Genomic DNA, 21,118 nt, shown 5'->3' on the forward strand with positions numbered 1-21,118 from the left:
TACCCATTAACATAAAATTATAACGAAGATAGGATTGTTTACGTCACGTCGGTAGCATAGAAAAAAGCTAAGTTAAGGTATTAATATACTTGTACAGACATCTTAAATTTTCTATAAAATAGGTATCATATTCCAGCTTTTTACTGCAAAAATCAAGAATTTTGTTCGAGAAAATACTGCTTCAGGAGAAACGAATCATAAACGCATGGCACACGAAGGAATTCTTGTGACACCAGAGGACTGGGAGGCTACAGCCAGCATACAATATAGTTAGTATAATGAGGATGTATATTTGCAAAGGGATGGACGAATGGAGACTGCCATCGATGACGTTATAATCAACGTAGAAGATGATAGCGAAAACGTTAATTGAATGAAAATTCTAGAGAGGAGAACAGCGATGAAGTTGAAGACGAAATGTGACAGACACATATAACACAGTCCAAAAGTTGTGTTATATAATACAGACTAAAATAATAGGCCAACTAAAATGTTCTGTTCTTCGCTCTTTACATGTTATGTTATTGATGTTTAAACCGTTTGCTGTATCTTTTCCCTGCCTGAAGAGAAAGAGAAAGAGATCGAGTACTCACCCTCTCTACGGCTACGGTGAAAGCAAAGGGGAGTCACTCCATCCATCCGTACAGTGGCGGAACTCAGTGGAGTTCATGTGTCGGTAGAAAAAAGATTTTCACACTCATCTGTGTCCGATTTTCTAAATGTGTAATAAAATTATCTACAGTCTTTCTTCCAATAAAAATCCTCAATATGTTTAACATGTTCACAAGCATTTTTCTAATGTTCTGCTGCCACTTCTCCACCGCGACAGTACACAATACCGGAGTGTTACTAATTTTGAATTGCTACGTAATTGTTTTATCTTTCCCATATCCTCTCTATTGGATTAAAATCATAATGATATGGCAGAAAACGCAATGCAGTGTGTCCATCTGCCAATTTCGTATGTCCTAAATTTATCCGTTAGGGCCTAAGCCTTTAATAACGTCGTAGGAAAAATATGACATGTCATAGAAATCCGCCCTTTGCTGATGCATAGAGACGAGAATTTCATACACTATAAAATCCCGATCAGGCCAGCATATAAATATATTTAATTAAATGTGAATATTGTTATAAAAATTAGAATGTAATAATTAAGCACTTGGATTTAATGTTCCTAATTATGTCAGGTGAAAAATAGAATGCGTGCAGTTCTGCGAGTAATAATCACTCGTTTCGATTTTCGACTCAAACAAAAATTTTCTAAAAATTTAGTTTTTGCGAGATTTTAAGCTTTATAAACATGAATAAAAATCACAAATCCCATCGGATTTTTCTAATTTCTTAAAAAAAATGTTATACGGAAGTAACTCCAAATCTCTTATTTCAAATGGAACACCCAGTTTCAAAACTAGTTTAGTTGAACGCGAATCATACTGATAATCATGACGACGTAACCATTCCTGCATCTCTGATTTTGAAGTAGAAGAGATTGGAGCTTTATTGAGTTCAAATGAATGATGCGATGCATGATCCATTACTATTATTTAGTGTTATGGTATATTGGGAAGGAGCGAGTCTAGGAAACAGTTCTTAAAAACACTACCGTCCATTTCCTCATGGTAATCTTTCGTCGATTTGAATTTGAAGCACAATAAGTCATTGGGAACAAATCCAGTCTCCGATAGAGCATGAAGCACTGTGGATCTTTGACCTTTACCTATGGGGACATTCAATGGAGACTCAAGTTCGCCGTCAGGGTTTTCACACATCCATAGCTTATCTTTAGTGTGATTAACATTGATCCAAGTCTCGTCTAAGTAGATAATTGGACGGTTTGTAGATCGTAATTCCTTAATTTTCTGTCTAGAAATGAAATCATTTACAAAGATGTCATTCCTTTGCATTTAAGTTTTTCGTCCTTAATTGTTTTTACTTAGCGAAATTGCATATTTTTAATATAGGACGAAGAGTTCATTTGCTACCATGAAATAATTCCGCTTTCTTCAGAGCCTTCCTCGTATCATAGAGACTTGGCAAGAACAGCGATTTATATGAGTTATAAATTGAACGGCAAATAACAGTGCCGGTAAACGAATCTATAACCGTTTTAGTTGGTGTCCTATTGAGCCTCTTTTTCCTGGAGTTGACAGAGAATTTCCACTTTCTTCTGCTAATTTTGCCTCATTTAAAATACGAGAAACTGTTCTTGACACGCCAGTCGCAACCGCCGTTCTTTCCAGCACATTTGCTACTGATATTGTTTTTCTTCCATTCTTTACATACATTTCCTTAGCACCAGACTATAATGGTTTGCCTTGCTTGCCTACACCAGCTAGTAACATCGAAATCAAAATCACAAAATGTGATATAAATTAAAAATAATAATATACCAATCCTCTACACTTAGAAACATTTCGAAAAATAAACTCGGCACCAAACACTGCCAAAGTTCCGTCACTGGACATAACATTCAGAATACTGAAGAGAAGGGAAGAATGCACCATACACAATAAGAAGTGACCATTTAAAAGGGACTACTTGTGTTTTCAACCCTCCACTAAACCGGCTTGCCCAACCTCCACCCTTTTTCTCAGTCTTCCGTTTTATTGCCTCCGAGACAAGACACCACATAGGGTATAGCGTTTTGTAACTCCTACCAAAACACACACGCCCCTTGCATGAGTGAGTCTTCAACTACACTGATACAAAACACTAGTGATGGGAAATTCAGTTCAATTTACAGATTCGTTCGCGGCGAACTAGTTCGATAGTGAGATTAGTTCAATAATCTAGTTCGTTTAGTTCATCTAGTTCGTCTGAGAAAAACTGACGCATATAATCATTTAGTTCGCTTAGTTCGTTTGAGAAAAGCTGAAGTTATTAATAATTTAGTTCGATTAGTTCATTTAGTTCGCTTGAGATGGAGAGGGAAGCTGACGCAAAGATATAATCAGAAAATCAGTATTATTTTAACTTTGAGGAATATATACTTATGCGATAATTGTTTCCTCTTAAAGAATAACTGATTTTGGGAAATATGATGTTACATTACTTACTGTAGGCCAGTGTTTATTTATCACAACATTTATTTTATGAGAGAAAGTAACAGCAATGCAGTATCAAAATATTTCAGCGTTGCAAACATTGATTATTATGATTAAAACTACGGTAAAGTGAAAGCTTGAAAGAAAAGAGATATTATTGAACTGTAAACTGTATAATCTAAACCCAATCCCCAAATTTCTTAATAATAATAATAATATAATAATAATAATAATAATAATAATAATATAAAAGCAGAAAATAAAATAATAATCTCTCTTCAGACATACACATTTGGGGGACCGCACAAAAAATAACATATAATTGAACAAAATTGTATTGTCAGCAGAGGAACAGATTGAGTCTCTCATTAAAAGCATCTTAAAAATATGCTCATTTATCACATCTATAATGCGGAGGGAGCAGGGGCGCCATTAGCAATAGGGGCACAAGAGGGCGTGTCCCACAATATTTGGTATAATTTTTATTATTATAATTTTTTATTATTAATCTGTTTACATGTGTTTAATAACATAGTTGTATTATGCAATCAGCAGTACAGATTTAAATAAATAGCGCCCTTAAACTTTAAGTAGTCTTAAAGATTTCAATTTTCTTTAGTTTCTAGTATCTCCCCCTCCCCCAATAGCTAACGGCGCCGATGAAGCGAGGAATACTCTATATGACAGATATTACATTCGAAAAATAGATCGAATGAAATTTAGGACATGAAAATCCATTCATTAACTGTTTTCAACATGAAGTTTCGAGTTGCGAATTCGGGACCCCAGTGCAATGGTAGAGTTCGAACATGCTAATTATTCGTACACAGTAACGATCTAAAAAAACTGTAAACTATTACAGTTACATTACTTTTAAAGAGAATTTCAACTAACATTTAAAGGAAAATGTACGTAACTGGTCACTAACGTAGCGATTCTGAGTGTAGAAATTAGGAATGTGTGTTGGAATGCTTAGACTACATCCTGAACCCTACTATTTACTTCAATAAATTAAAGACAAGTAAATAATGTATTTGCGGATGTAATATCGGAGAGCATTATAGTCGACGCGAAATTGTGATTTTGTAATGTATTTCCAAGAAACGAAAACGGATAATATAGTGTAATAAAATTTTATTAAGGACCAGTATCCCTTAATGTTTGTCAGATTTAACCTCAAACCATTTCTTAATATTGGCTATGAACGATACAAACACAACGTAACCAGACTGAACCACTCATGCTCATGTGCTCTTAACCTCAAATAGAATCGGCAGGGTAATGAACTATAATACAGTTATTGTCCCGCATTTTATAAGTTGTGCAGAATGTTTATGAAACACCGAATTTAGTATCTTTATGGGTCTAAAGAAGTAACATTATTAGCGTGTTGTGAAACACGGCCCAACACTCCTCTCGTTATGGGAACGGCTTCCCACAATGCATTGCTTCTTCTCTCTAGTTCGCGAACGACTTCTACAGATACTTCTCATCTAGTTCGCGAACGACTTCCACAAAAATTTCGAACTATTTCATCTAGTTCACTTGAACGATTAGTTCAATTCGAACTAATCGTTCGCGAACTACCCATCACTACAAAACACCATCAACTTGTATCCGACAAGACGATTGAGCGACTGGCCAATGATAAGAAAAAGGAGCTGCAGAAGGGGGTAGAACTAGTGACTTCTGGGACACATCCACCACTTTGCTGGTGCTTCTTCACTGGAATGTTCTCGGGCGCAGCCCCTCCCTATGTTTGTGTATGCCAGCGCTCATAACAAACGCAAACAAATGTCTTCAAATTTGAATCTATCAATATCATCAATTCCACTAACAAAACGCCAATGAACATAACGGCAAAGACCTCGGAGTTGCATAGAACAATGTTTCCTGCTCATGCAATATGTTACCGTGCCGCACGTTGCAGCTACCGTGACAGACAGAGCAGAGCTTAAGAAGAGTGGCTTAGGGAACTCTGGGCATAAGAAGTGAGACAGGTACAGTACATGTAGAGAGTCACAAGGTTGTACTTCGATCAAATACTGAAATTTGAAGAACGATGGATAGAACAAAGAAAAATTATCTCCGGCGCCGGAACTCCAACCCGGGTTTTCAGCTCTACGTGCTGACGCTTTATTCACTAAGCCACACCGGATTCCAGTTCCGATGCCGAATGGAATCCCCTCAGTTTAAGTTCTGTCTATCACTTTTTCCTTTGGTCACAGTACATGAGGGTAGGCCACCAAAGGGAAAACTGAGAGACACAGTACTTGAGAGTAGGCCACCAAAGGGAAAACTGAGAGCTGGAACTTAAACTGAAGGGATTCGATCCGGCATCGGAACTGGAATCCGGTGTGGCTTAGTGGATAAAGCATCAGCACGTAGAGCTGAAATCTCGGGTTCGAGTCCCGGCGTCGGAGAGAATTTTTCACTGTTCTATCCATTCTTCAGCATATGGTAGCGCAGAATTCCTGCACGGAAATATCACATGTACTTCGGTACCACATAATAATCTGAAATAAGAAGTTAATATTCAAATTCTGAAGGAAGAATTTATTTTAAGTGCCGAAATATGAAGCATGCATTAGTCAATTCAATTAAATATTCTCGTGTCTTAATTATAAACAATTCTCCAAATTTCAATGTACATCCTTTTACAGTATGACAAATTTGTGAAATAGGTCTCCCTATTAGTCAGGCATTCAACTATTATCTGTACATTTTGAACTGGCGGCTCAAGGTCAAGCAATGGATTGCATTTGCCGCGTGTACTTACCCCAATCTTGGACCATTTTCCTCAACTAAAGTCAGCTGGGACAGCCGGAATTACCAGTGCTTCAATTCACAGTTTTCAGTTCAGTGACTCGTGCGTGGTTTGTACTTTTGTACGTCAACCGCCAGTTCGAAATGCATAGATAATAGTTGGAAAATAAATCAGCAGATTAGTGAATTTCGTTGAATTGACATATTCTCGTACGTTTTATAGTTCTTATCAATAGGCCTATAGTTATTTGTGGTGATACCAATTGGCGTAGAATGCATCACCCCCACACCAAGTATGGGCACCCGTTCCGGATCCTCGGTGGAACAAAAAGTGACAATGTCATATGCTTACAGTAACGAGGCTATGAGCCGCAGTTAAATGCTAATGTCAGTAGTTAAACCATGAATCAATGTATCTTGTGTGACAACGCCCAATGAAGCCATTTACCCTTGCTACAGGTCTGAGGGCGCCGAATTTACATAAAAAACTTAACTTTGGTCCGAACAAATGTAATATTTTAAAGTTCCTTTGCAAAAATGAAAAGTTACATTTGTTCAGAACAAATTTCTGCACATTTAAAGAACGAAACTAAAATTCTTTCAATTGCTCTTTTAAATTGATTGGGAATATTGGGAATTAAATGGCATTCCCAAAATACGCTATGAAATGTTTCATATAAAGTAATTTTTTTTTCTCTAAAGGGAAGCAAAAAACGGACAAAATTGAATTAAACTTTTTTGTCTGAAACCTCTCAAAGAATAATCCCTTCACTTTAGTGACATTACTTGCGGTTCATTCTGTATATTATGAATATTTGTCAACTAGTATTAGGATTGGCAGCGAAATTTGTAAGATTGAATACTAACTGAATTCGCCGCGGTAACTCTGAGTGCGCACAGCCCTTCCAAGAAGTCCGTGGCTTCTCGTGGCAGACAATGGAATGGAAGAAATTTGTCTTCCATTTACGTGACTGTATGTTGTCTGTTTTCTTATGATTGTCCTGTGATGTCTCTGTGATGTAATTCGGTACTACAGAGAAAGGAAGAAAGAAAAAAACCAAAGAAAGGCTGTGACTTGGGTTTCGATTCATCTACTGGGTGTTCAGTTCAAAGTGTGTCATGGCTCGCTGTATGCCGTCATGTGGCTAGCCGATGAGCCTAGAGAATTCAATATTCCTACACTTCCGCAAAGGTGTATTACCTAGGAGGCAGAGAAGTTGCCTAGCAAGTACGGCGTTCATTCTGAAGAGTACGTACCGATGCGTACGATAACGCCGGTAGTGGCAGGAATGTGAACTGTTTGGAAATACGTACTGTCGGGATATGGGGAGAGGGTTAAGACGATTACTTACGTATTTGTTGACATTAACTTCGACGGTCAACATGGACACTGAGTATTTGATTTGTGTTGTGGAATGTTCCCGTTCGCAACCGATGATAACAAATACCCTGCGTACGACTTGCCGGCGCAAAACACAGTTCGAAAGAGGTTATGGTAGCACACAGACCGTACAGACCGCCATCTGTTGCTACGACGTTCAAGTTATACCGTACACGTTCTCAAGTTCAGATTGAAGAACGCCTTAAATAATAGGCAACTTCTCTGACATATAAGCTGAAACTCGCTTCAAATCGGTGACCCAACAACAGTGACGTCATGACACACTTTGAAATGAACACCCAGTATATTTTATGTATGTATTTATGTATGTATGTATGTATTTATGTATTTATTCACACTGCAAATGGGTAAATATTCGGTGGCAGTGGTAAATAATAACATTCAATACCACAAGATAAAAAATAAACAGAAGAAGCACACTTTGTTTTAGTAAACGTTAATGTTGCAAATGTCTTTCAAGTGAACGAATTCATCGTAGATTCGACGAAGCAAGAATAAAGTAATGGAAAATGGTGATTTGAATATTTAAATTGTTACTTCTGATCTTTGGAATAAATTCAGTTGTTGCTACCTACTGCCACAAACATCCCGTACTACTACTACTACTACTACTACTACTACTGCTACTGCTACTGCTACTACTACTACAACTGTTACAACCATCACCACCATCACAACCACCACACACAAAATATAGCCTAAATGGTGACAGTTGCTGTCATGTCTATACATATTTGAACTGTTCGTAGTAGTTTGAATTTTTTGTGACGCTTAGGTTATTGTTAGCTGTTATTTTGTTAAGATTATGAAAGAGTGTTTAAAAAGCTGTTATTTTGTTAAGATTATGAAAGAGTGTTTAAAAGTTTAAAATAAAATTTTGATTAAGTAAAGACTCTTTTCATTTTACATGACGATCAATAAATTAATTTTGCCCAGTAACTTGTTTTGTGTACATCGTTCGTGGATGAATTGACTAATATATACTGAATATGAATAAAGTGCGTCATATAGTTCTATAAGTTTAGATCACTTGCTAAAATAAAATTTAGACGGAGTTAGGGGTGCCGAAAAGTATTTGTGCGTGTGCGTGCGTGTATATATTGCTAAATAGTACTTTTAACAATATAATAATAATAATAATAATAATAATAATAATAATAATAATAATAATAATAATAATCCGTAGCGCTACAGCACATCAAGGGCTCAGACCGACAAGCCGGCTGCTGGCCTCACGTCCACATGCCGAAGCAGAGGTGGACGATTATCCAACCAGAACGGAGGTATCGTGTGGTAGCACGATTATTCTCCCAGCCGTTATAACTCGCTTTCGTAATCTGATTTCGTTACCTATCGTAGCTCCCCATGTGCATCACGATGCTTGGTGGACACCAGTCCCATACACTGGCAGAAAAAAATTAGAATTTCATCCTCCAAGAGGACTCGAACGAGCGCGCATTCCGTAACGCGAGTCCTAGGCAGGATGTCTTCGACCACGAAGCCACTACGCGGGACCAAACAATAGGCCTATACCGCAGTATATGTAAATAGGAAGTTTAAGAAAGTAAATTTGTTCTCCAAGGAAAACAGAATTTCTCAACTCACATGAAAAGTGCGAAAAAGTATTAATTCATACCGCTATTTTTTTTAATGTATTATTTAACGACGCTCGCAACCGCCGAGGTTATATCAGCTTTACCCGTGTGCTGGACTTTTGTCCCGCAGAAGTTCTTTTATATGCCAGTATATCAACTGAAATGATGCCGTCGCATTTAAGCACACTTAAATGCCATCGACCTGGGCCGGGATCGAACCCGCAACCTCGAGCACAAAAGGCCAGCACTGTATCGACTTTGCCATCCAGGCCGACTATTAAACCAGAAATATCCAACGACTATAATTGGAAAATGTTCGTCTTTATTTGATTTAAACAATTTTGAAACATTATTATTGAAATTTGGCACTTTTTTATGAAGACAATTCGTCATTACGTATTATTGCTTTTACGTATACCAAGCACGATAGACTGATGGATGTCATTTCCGCCTTGTATTCGAGAGAGTCTGGGTTCGATTCCAGGTTCCGGATGTTCTTATTTTGTTTCTCGTAGCTGTCCTCGAGTCCCTCCAGGCGAACGTTGGGATAGTACCAGTTACAAGGGCCACAAGTAACCTTTCACAATCACTTATTAATTACAGTATATCGCTTATTAATTATCTATCATCCTATCTTCATTACTCGTCTGTCACCTGTCCTTCGAAAGTAGCGCACTTTTAAAAGTGCCCTCTGTGAGTACGACGGTGAACACTGCACTGTGGAGAAGGCAAAAGATGGTTTTATAGATTTGGTTGCGACAGGTGTATATTTATTTAACGTAACAAATTAATTGTTGTGCTCTACAAATAACTCTGTTCTTAATTTGGGCTATTTCGTTGTATGTGCTAGGACGTAACAGTAATTAACTTTCCCGAATTTTATACAATTTTTGCATGTTTCGTTGGCTAAGGAATGGCAACACTATACATAAAAGTTCTGTTTTGAATTTTGCTCTCATTTTCTCTTTTGATTTGATAATCCTTTACGACATTAACAGATAACCTGGGGTACATTATAGTGCACATTGTATAGTGCAAACACAACTTTTAACTATAATGTAAGAGACCCGCGTATACTCGTATGGATCTTTGTGAGATTTATAGTCGGTTGCCTCGCATCCATTATGGACTTCGATAGCGTACTATGTTGTATAATACAGAGGCAATATAACAATTCGAATCTGATACTTGCGTCCATTTCTTCTATGAAGCTCTTTCGGTCTTGCCATGATGATAGTCTGGCTCAGGACACTTGTTCATGTAGGCCTATGGACGCACTGGTTTTTAACCATATCAGCGGTGGGTAGATCGGAGAAAACTTCACATATTTTGAAACCGGTATTTCTCCTTCGAGCGGAGAAGAATGTGACTAACTTGCATTTATATTATTTGTAATGACAACTAATTATCTTTTATTGTTTCAGGGTTTCGTCAATTCTGGCTATGGTGTGAACGGAATCGCACACGTGAGTACACAATTTTGGTATTCTTTACTACGTCCTCCAGTCTGTGCTAGCACACATCTCTGTTTTACACCTGTAGTTGTGAATTTGCATCGAATTTTGATACGGCGTTGCACAAGTAACCAGGAATTTGCTTCAGACGTCCGCAAATCTCGTCAGAAGTGGTTGCGGTCTGCCTGTAATACTGCATAAGAATGGTTTTTCACGTCAGCAAACAGAGAATTTCAGTAGTTCTCATGCTTCATGGATACGTACTATGTTCTCAACATAGACTATATAGAGATAATCATAATGATGGTGATATTAACTCCGAGATACTGACGTTGTTTTCTGTTTTGAGCTTCCATTGAAGGAAAAACTGATCTGCACAATGATGTTGCTTAGTGTTGTTTCGAGTTTTGCTCTGTACTCAGGATTATATTATAATTTAGGTTTTGGATTATGATTGCTTTTCAAGACCGACTGCAATGTGTAGTGCATACTAGCGAATGTAGAGCGGACGCTGTGCTAGTACACAGCGAGCATGGGAAGATAAAATGTATGCACTGCAGATCACTACTTATATGGAATTACTCAGTAAACGCGAATATAATTATTGCATTGCACTATTGTGATTATTGTACGAGTTCTCACACGAATATTCAACCTATGTAAAATTCCTACATGGTTGAAAATGAATTAGAAATCATTGTGCCACATGTTGACAACTGTCATGAAAGACTCGTAACGCAATAATATTAAGCTGTAACAAACTTTGGCACGGGAAATTGTTACTATCATAGTATCGATAGGAACTGCTACCAACAAACTTTAGTACACACCACAAGCAGAGTGATGATTAGAGAGCCACCGGTCGTAGCTCAGTCGGCTAAGGCTCATGCCTGACGATCCGGAGTTGCGTTCGGGCGCGGGTTCGATTCCCACTTGGGCTGATTACCTGGTTGGTTTTTTCCGAGGTTTTCCCCAACCATAAGGCAAATGTCAGGTAATCTATGGCGAATCTTCTGCCTCATCTCGCCAAATATCATCTCGCTATCACCAATCTCATCGACGCTAAATAACCTTGTAGTTGATACAGCGTCGTTAAATAACCAAGTAAAAATTATTAGAGTCCTGCGTTTGGTTACCTAAAGCTTCCGAGAAATCCGCAACAGTATATAGTCCGGGTCAGTTTACTTAATACTCTAAGGGTGAAACCTAAACATTTTTCCCCTCATTACTCCATATGCTAGTGGATTGTGGTGATTTTCTAGTTTGCAGGTTGAATTTTCCTTTTGCCAACTTCGTTTCGAATTTCGATACTGACAAATACTACAAATGGTAGTGATTTTGTAACTGATACGTTGGCAGCTGAGACAAATATCAACAATATTTGTCGATATTGGAGTTCCGTGAAATTAAAATTTTATTAGATTTCTGAGCCGGTTACTGGAAGCTAGTGAAATTCGAACACACTAATAAATAATTAATATCAGCATTAATATTAATACCTTTTATTTTATGTGTTGTGGTTATAATTGAATACTATGGTCAGATAAGTTTTCGGAGTTAGTACTAATAATTTCATGTGGTCAAACAAAATACATTTTTAGGTTAGGCCTCGTGAGTAAATTGTTTAGTCAAACCAATGAATTTCGTATTGCCAGGCAAAATACTTGATATGTTGATCCCTTTCCCGTATTGTTTGCCTACGAAAATATGTTACAAATTATTTAGAATAGCCTTCCAACATGAAGTACGCTAAGTAAATAAGTCATTTAGTACCGGTACGTAGGATCGTGTGATATCTGGTAACAGTTGGCAACACTGACAAGACGGCATTATTCTTGTATTGTAGGCCTACAGTATTCGTTTTTATATCATGAATTTCAAAGAAGAGTTTGAAGTGAAATTATTAATAGATTGTGTGCTTAATTTTCCTGTTATTTATGACGATAGCAAAAGTTGTACACTGACAGGATTGTCAAGGAAAATGCCTGGAAATGTAGTCTATCTTTCTACTGAAAATATTTGTGGCACCCTCAGCTGCACAGTAAACCAGTAGGCCTAATCTTAAATAATAATAATAAAAATAATAATAATAATAATAATAATAATAATAATAATAATAATAATAATAATAATAATAATAATCATAACCATCATCTTCAAGCAACAGGCAACAAGGAAACCACAATCGGGCCCATGTAAACACGAAACGCGCGAATTTCAAGATACAGTACTCCTAGCGAGATGCACAGAATAACGGTCTGTTAAGCACCACGACAGTGCGCGTCACGCACACGTCAATTATTCGGTTTCACGTTGTGCTGCACCACGTTCACTCAGGCGCCATTGCGTGGTTCTTAAAAACGTAGGCTTTACCGTGTGTTTGATGACAAAATTATGTATACTAATGCCCTGACATAACATTACGTACAGTAATGCCATGATATAAAACTATGTACAGTAATGCCTTGTGTTGTCTTTTTCCCTTATTCTCCCGTCTAGCCATTTGTACCCTGTAGGTCACCTTTCGAAATACTGCGTACGAGCTATAACGCGGGTGTGAAGTATGTCCCCTGACAGTGGCCTTGTATTGGACTTTTATTATATTATGAGTAGGGCTGTAACTTCGGACACCGAACCTATGAAGTTAACTACGTCGCGTGTTATAAAAGTCGTGTTGTTTACATCAACTCGGGGTAGTACAGGGTCTTCTACTGAGTACTGCTTGAATCACAATATTGCTGTGTATAGTTAGATGGCTAAACAGATTATAGCACACAGTTACTTAACCTCATTCTCTTCGTTGTAGAAAATGGTGATAGATTTTAAATAAAAAGAATTCTGTACTTTTAAGTGTCACTAATTTTGTTACAATGTAAAACTATGTACATTCGTAAATTGTCAAATACAAACCCGTTCGATTGTTACTGAACCAATGTTTATACTAAGAAAATATTCTTTCGACATCACACGATGTTAGTGGCGCGAATTTGAAATAGTTTATTATACTGTTGGTTTGTATTATCTTGTGCCTGTTTACTATTTAATTCATATTGCACTTCACAGTTTGGAATATGCATAATTTTTTTCAAGAACACTCTTCAGTTTTGGTTTAACCTGGTCGTATAGAATTTAAAATTCTTTCATAACACGAGGGTAAGTATTGTGTACAGATGGTTGTTGGATTCGGCAATTTCCTAGTCGTATACTTTTCAATTAAGTGTTTACAACAGGGATGCAGAACTGGGAAAGAGAGGGGTGGAAGCATGGGGAAAGAGTTTGTTCCCATCCACAATCCCCCGGTCTTGAATTAACGTATCTATGACGTCCGCAAGCACACTGGATACATATTTCCTCTCCCCTTACCATATCCAATGATGTGTGAGGAGTGAAAGGAAGGGATGCGTCATGTGTTCCGGCTTGTCACGTGTTCTACAATTGGAGCATAGTTTTGCATTCCTGGTTTACAATATGGATTCCCAAATTTATGAAACGGAATATTCGCACATAACAGCATTAGATAAGTTATAATAAACAATTTCGTGTCTTTTTAGTCACAATGTTTTTGTAAATAATTATGCTTTTTAACTTTCATGTCCAACTTACATACTTTATATCTTAATATATTTTCGTCTTTGGCTGAAGAATAATCATATCCGGAGCCTTTTATAAGTACGGGCAAAATTACAGATTTTATTGGCGGCATTTTAATATATCTTCACAGTGCCTACCTTCACTAGATCACAACTGAACTCTTGACGAAAGGTTTACTTTTTCAACAGAAAATATGCATGTTGTGTTGAAACAACCTATTAGAATTCAGTAAACAATACAGAATCCGCACCCATTAAACTCCATATGAACAGAGCTCCCTTTACGCGACGTCTTTCATTTTGCATACGAACCTGAAGGTACATCAATAAAGTAAACAGCTAATGCCATTGTATATCCTGTGTTTCTTAAACCTGTAGTCGCCTCTAGGCAATGTTTTGGTGTTTCAACTTCGTTCCCTAATTATGAGTCCTGTTGATTATTTAAATTTATCTCGTTTTCAAATAACATGGAATTAACATATTTGAGCACGAATTATTCCACGTCTTAATTTGTTGAAGAGTGGCTTAAAAATTGTGGTTGAAAGAATGACGACTTCCGTCGTTTGGTAGCATTTGTCACGGAAATGTAAATTTCTTTCGCTTGATGAATAAGAACTTAATTGATGGCAATGAAGTTGCCTGTTCACAGCCATGCAGTTTGACGTCGCAGAATGAATCTTGCTGCAAATTACGTAGGCCTAGTTTGGCTATGTAATTATGATATTATATATTTTGCGAATTGTTGACAACGTATTGAACATCAACTCTTATCTGCAATAATAATTATTGATGTTCCACAGGTACATGAACATCGTACCATGTGACCATTTGTAGCAATCTAAAGACATTTTTTGAGTTGATGAATGTCTTTTGTTTGAAATTAAAACATTCCACAGAACAATGTTGAGGTGCATATAAGAAATAATGCATTTTTGTTATTAATGACAGTCGTAAAATTTGAAGTGGTCTGCGTAATTTCTACAGGCCAGTTCCGTGGAAATAAAATAATACTGTATTTACCGATCGTTAGGGAGAAAATGGTAAATGAGGTTTATAGCTTGTTTCTAATTATGATTTGAGTGTAATGGAATTGCCGGTAAATTAGTTACTGTATGGTGACAAAGTACTAATTGACAGAAGGTGTGTTTTGTTATTTCTCTTCATTGACATCAAGAACTGGCGTCACTCAATAAATAACAAAATATCATGAAATAGATTTCAAATTTACTACTACTACTGCTGCTGCTGCTGCTCCTCCTCCTCCTCCTCCTCCTCCTCGTTACAGTGTTAACATCTTGAGATTTGAGTAATGTGGGATACATAAAGTGTGTTAAATAAGGTAGGCCGGGCCACCGGCGTGGCTCAGTCGGCTAAGGCACTTGCCTGCCGGTCTGAAGTCTGCATGGAAGCGTGAAATCACAGCGCAAAAACGACTCGCTTGTTTCAATTTAGTAAAATACAAACATATCCTGAATTAATTGTGTGCTGGAATTAGCATAGTCAGTAGGCAATAATTGGAAGTTAATAAACAATGTTTAGAATAAAAAAAAACGTTTATTGACAAAGGTAATTATATTTTTAAATTGGAGATGCAATTTGTGCAAGGAACATTGTTCTCGCTGATATCTTGTACAGTTTCTCTATTTTATTCGTAAAGAGGGTTGAGAAATCCTGCCATATCAGTTGAATATATAAATAAATATTTTTGCGATGAATTGTAAAATGTAATTACTTCGCATAAAGAATCAATGGAAAAAAAAGAACTTCAAATCATAAAACGGTCCTTAAGGGCAAGCTTTGTTCTCCAGTATGATATTCACTTGCATGTAATTTCATTAATTTGTCTAAAAAAAATGTGGAAGTTATTTGGAAATCGTAAGTTACGAGAAATGAGCACAAATTTACCGAAGATAAGAAGTTCTGTGTATAATTAAATGACCAAGTGAATTGACAACCTCATGTTTTTGGTCATGACTAGGAAAGTATTAGAGATATTTAAACTTTTTTCGCCATATTTATGAAAGTCCATTCAACAAAAAGAATATATATATATATATATATATATATATATATATATATATATATATATATATATTTTTTCAGCTTCTGAAGGTGTATGCCCCCTTAAGGACATTTTACTTATTTACTCTCACTCAATACCTTCGTTGAACGGACTGTACACATAAGGCTAGTCTAACTGTAAAGGATCGTTAGTTCGTTAGTTTCATCCTAGATCATATATATATATATATATATATATGTACAGAGTGTTTCAAAAATACGGGGCATAATTTCAGGTTTGTATTTCCCACATGTAGACAAACAAAATAGTTCATTACAACATGTGTCCGGAAATGCTTTATTTCCGAGTTATGGCCTTCACAACATTGAAATTCACCGGAACCATATCTCATGTTTTAGAAGACACTCCCTCCACTGATCAATCGTCAACACATTCACTTCTTGCATGATGGCGCTCCTGCACACTCACTTCAGTCGTACGGCTCGCCGGTACTTTGATCGAAGGTTTCCTGATCGATGGATAGGTAGAGGTGGCCCAATTGCTTCGCCTCCACGCTCACCTGATCTGAACCCTCTCGATTTCTACTTGTGGGGCCATTTAAAATCATTGGTTTATTCGTCTCCGGTGCCTGATTTGGAATCCCTTCGGAATCGAATTGTGGCATGTTCTGAGGACACACGCAATATTCCTGGAGTTTGGGATCGTGTTCGCAGGTCAATGAGACATCGATGTGAGGTCTGTATTCAAGCAGGAGGTGGACATTTTGAACATCTTCTGTAATGACAACGACCTGCGGAAAGAAAAACGTTCCGGTGAATTTCAATGTTGTGAAGACCATAACTCGGAAATGAAGCATTTCCGGACCCATGTTGTAATGAACTATTTTGATTGTCTACATGTGGGAAATACATACCTGAAATTATGCCCCGTATTTTTAAACACCCTGTGTATGTGTGTGTGTGTATATATATATATATAATATTCATAACAGATAGCTCATCTCTATGTTAAAATCGGTAGCACTTTGAAGAGAACAACCGACAGGAACGCCACCCGTACGCCGTAAACGAACACGAGATGCCAGTACAGTCACTGATGCAATTCAAATGGGTGTTATGACGTGACTTATGTAACAATTAGATGGCAGCATAGTAAATCTTACAAAAGTTGTTAACGTCAAAGCCTATAAGGCCGAGCAATCTGGGTGTATATGATCTAGACTTTCATATTGCTGACAATCTGTTTGGGAATTTCTTTATTCGTTAAAAATAAAACTCATCGTAGTACCATAAACTTCGAGTATAATTATCATCTGTTCCATTGCCAGACTTCTGAGAACCCTTGACTTTCTTCATTTCTTTCCGGAAACAATTTCGTTGTAAATTTATTTATTTTATAACTGTTTCCTTTGTTGCTTCTGAATCTATTTCCAATAACTTACCTCGTAACTGTTAATAAGCAACATTAGTTTTATTTTTATCTGAGTACTCTTTACTTGTATCTTCCACAAGCATGGGTTATATGATAAAGCTGGATGAATTCGCTCAAAAACTTAAGGTTTACGATTCTCAAGTCCGACATAATGTCCTAGACGCGAAGTGCACAGTCGAAACAATTACAGCAGTTAAAACTGACGCTTGAACTGAAGACCTCACACATACTCCAACTTCCTCGCAATCATGCATGTACACGCACGGAAAAATCAGTCGCCGACAGATTCACTTCATGCCAAGTCTAAGTCGGTACAGGGATGAAAATTCCCCCACAGACTCTCCGTCTTACCTGACATCTTAGAACTGCGCAGGCAAAACTGACACTAAAACGGATAATCTATGGGGCTCATTAGAGAGTATCTTATTTCACTGAAGACTAATACTATTTATTTTAACCGATGTATTTCCTCTCTCTTATTGAATGTGACCAGGTTTGGCTGCATAAATTACAAGATGCATGTTTTACTTAAATAACACGTAATTTACGTAGCGTAAAATACTTTGCACGATTTTCTGCTCGGCATGGCGTAATGAATTATTTTTTTCGAAGTAAATTAATCACTTGCATATTCTTCTGTGTGCTTGAAAACGCAGTGTTGCTGTGCTATTAATTATGAAGCCACAGTTTTTACTTGTAAGTTTTGAGAAAATAAAACCATATTTGTCATCCTTGCAATGCAAAGGGCTTCCTGCATATATGTTGCTTTGAGCTTTCATTTTTAATACAAGATCTTACCAACTTCAAGATCACTGATTATAAACTCTTACTGAACGCTTCGGCTGCCATATCACACAAATTTTGTATTATCGTCATGTACCGAAGTACATCCGTTCCACCCATCCTTCTTCCTTCAACAAATTTTCTGTTTTTTTTTTTTTTTTCTTTTAATATAAACCTCTGTGTGCAGGAACTAGTTCAATACCAGCAGAGGACGGTGTATTGTAAAGGACGATAAAATCCTTAGAATGGCTTCCTCTCTATGGGAAGGAAAACTGTGAATCCCATGTCGTAGATGTAGAGCGCGTAAAGAACCATGTCCTGATTGAGAGCTCCAAAGAAAATTTGTCGGCAGTTTTTCGCCCATGACGCTGTAGGACTTCTGCACTTGAAAGCGTCATTAAATTAAATTAAATTAAATTGATTATACTACTACAACTACTGCTGCTGCTGCCGCTGCCGCCGCCGCCGCCGCCGCCGCCACCCCCTCCCCCCTAAGGGTGAAACCTAACCCCATTTTTCCCCCATTACTACATAAGATAGTGAATTATGGTGATTTTATAATTTGCAGGTTGAATTTTCTTTTGCCAACTTCTTTTCGAATTTCGATATTGAGAAATACTACAGCTGGTAGTGATTTTGTAACTGTTACTTTGGCAGCAGTGACAGAAGTTGTCGGTAGTTCAAATTCTGAAAATTCAAATTGTTCTAGATTTCTAAGCCCATTACTGGAAGCTAGTGAAATTTGAGCATACTAATAATTAATTAATATCAGTATTAATATTAATACACACAGTAATAGTTATTGTATGTGTTGCTCTATGTTGTGGTTACAATTTCCAGATTAGAGTCAGGTAGGCTAAGTGTAAATAAATATAACATATTTCGTGTGATACATGCCCTTGTGTAATCGATAGTAATACCATTTCACATTTTAATTAATTTCTTTCGTATTTAGACTTTTATTACAACAAGAGAGTAAACATTCTAAAGCATACATTTCAAAGTGACATTCGTTTTCGAAATTCATACTAATCATTTCACGTGATCAAACAAAATACATTTCTAGGTTAGGTCTCGTTATTCGTAAACTGTGTAATCAAAGCAATGAAGTTAATGTTGTCAGACAAAATACATTTTAATATTAGATCATACACTAATCTACTAACTAGTAAGATAATGTGCGAGAGGTCCAGAAGAAAAGTATACTCTTTCACAAATTATTGAACCTTTTAGAAAACACCTCCCCAACATAAAGGTGAGATGTGGTAAATAAGCAAGACATCGTTATTGTTAATACATTATTATTATTATTATTATTATTATTATTATTATTATTATTATTATTCATGGCATTGTATGGTTTTATCCTCTTTTGGTGATACCTAGAATTAGTTGGCAACACTGAAGAGACGGCCAAATTAGTCTTTTAGGAATTATTTTTATGTGATCTTCAGCTGCTACTACTACTGCTGCTGCTTCTCATCAAAGCAAATTTTGCATTACAAACATTTTGACTCGGCCATCACAGACCTTGCAATGTTACACTCGTAGGTCCTGCAATTTATAAACTCACATGTATACGGGGACGCATATTTGAGGAGCAGAAAAAGTTGTGGGCGACAAGTAAGTGACTGTGATCCATTCATTTTGTGACGGAATTCAGACTTTAAGGCTATAAGGCGGTACCTCGGCCCTTAATTACATTTCGAAGAATGTGATGTTAAGTTCTCGAGCCTTCGGTTTAATCGTCCAGTTATTGTTACGAAAAAACTACGGAGCAGAGTACTATTAACTACGGTCCACACCTGTGGAGTAACGGTTAGCGAGTCTGGCCGCGAAACCAGGTGGCCCGGTTTGGAATCTCGGTCGGGGCAAGTTACCTGGTTGAGGTTTTTTTCCTGGATTTTCCCTCAACCCAATAGGAGCAAATGCTGGGTAACTATGAGTGATGGACCCCGGACACATTTCACCGGCATTATCACCTTCATTTCATTCAGACGCTAAATAACCAGAGATGTTGATACAGCGTCGTAAAATAACCTACTAAAAACATTAACTACGGCCATTCACAGCAGTAGCCATTAATGTCACTATCTGTATTGCGCAAAGTTTGATCTGAAAGTTGAGATTCCTTTTGATCTTTCTGCGTATTGAAGCGACATGAGAAGGAGTTGTGTATTAAACGACATTTACCTTGCAAGAATAGAACTCCAGCTGTAATCAAACTTACTTCACTAAAGCAGAGGCGGGCAAAATGTAAGGTGCAATTGATGCAGCTTGCATGACAACAAAATGACAAGGTGGAGAGAACAAGAAATATACATTACTGATATCTACGGTCCGTTGGGGGGGGGGAGGTAGCCTGATTTCTCGGCGATCAGAGTTTGTTTTGTGTTGCAACTCACATTTTGCCGGCCTGTGCATTAAAGGAACAGAGGTTCAGAGCTAGACAGCTCTTGTAAGATTTTTTGTGTGCTGAGCTCCCGGGAAAAGTATAGTCCGAGAATTTCTGTTTGCTGTGTCATTGTCATTCCGTTATTGTTCAATGGTAATAATCTTCATTAAAGTAGCGTAAAATAACAAAGAGAGATGACATCGTGAGTCTGGAGTTAATGTACTCGTGATTATGAAGAACTTATGTGTGGGAAACCTTAATGTTAGGCCTAATGTTTGTTAATTCTCACTACTGAAATGCGAAGTTAGTGGCCTAGAGTAATTTTTAACATTAAGTTTCTGTCTTCGCGAAAGAATTTTGTGCGAAACAAAACAGTACTGTTACGTGTTCTCATGAAGAGTAGTCTTTCATTCGAAAACCACGTCTCACAGCAGTGGACGATTTTGAATCAATAGATGCAGCTCCCTAAGTTTTTGGAATCCAAAACCTCTTTACGATATGAAGGAGAGTCAATATAAAGTAATAGACATTTCTATTCCTGTTCATAATAGTAATTGTTTTATTGTTAGTAGTCTATAATTATTTCTTCATAAATTAAACTATGGTTTATTTAACGAAGCTCACAACTGCAG

General features: G+C 37.1%; 1 protein-coding gene and 1 long non-coding RNA gene across 8 annotated transcripts in view; one reads left to right on the plus strand and one right to left on the minus strand.

The window, feature by feature from the left end:
• The window catches only part of Ssdp (Sequence-specific single-stranded DNA-binding protein), a 701,465-nt gene that overhangs the window by 285,497 nt on the left and 394,850 nt on the right, over positions 1–21,118 (plus strand). For all 6 annotated transcript variants that reach the window (XM_069837788.1, XM_069837791.1, XM_069837787.1 and 3 more), the window contains exon 5: positions 10,235–10,276. In XM_069837788.1, the coding sequence (XP_069693889.1) occupies positions 10,235–10,276 (42 nt within the window). The remainder of the gene's footprint in view (positions 1–10,234; positions 10,277–21,118) is intronic.
• Positions 1–21,118, minus strand: part of LOC138707829 (uncharacterized) — a 488,719-nt gene that overhangs the window by 158,228 nt on the left and 309,373 nt on the right. The window lies entirely within an intron of this gene.

Source organism: Periplaneta americana, chromosome 10 (assembly GCF_040183065.1).
Source record: "Periplaneta americana isolate PAMFEO1 chromosome 10, P.americana_PAMFEO1_priV1, whole genome shotgun sequence".
In the NCBI taxonomy this organism is placed as follows: Eukaryota; Metazoa; Arthropoda; class Insecta; order Blattodea; family Blattidae; genus Periplaneta; species Periplaneta americana.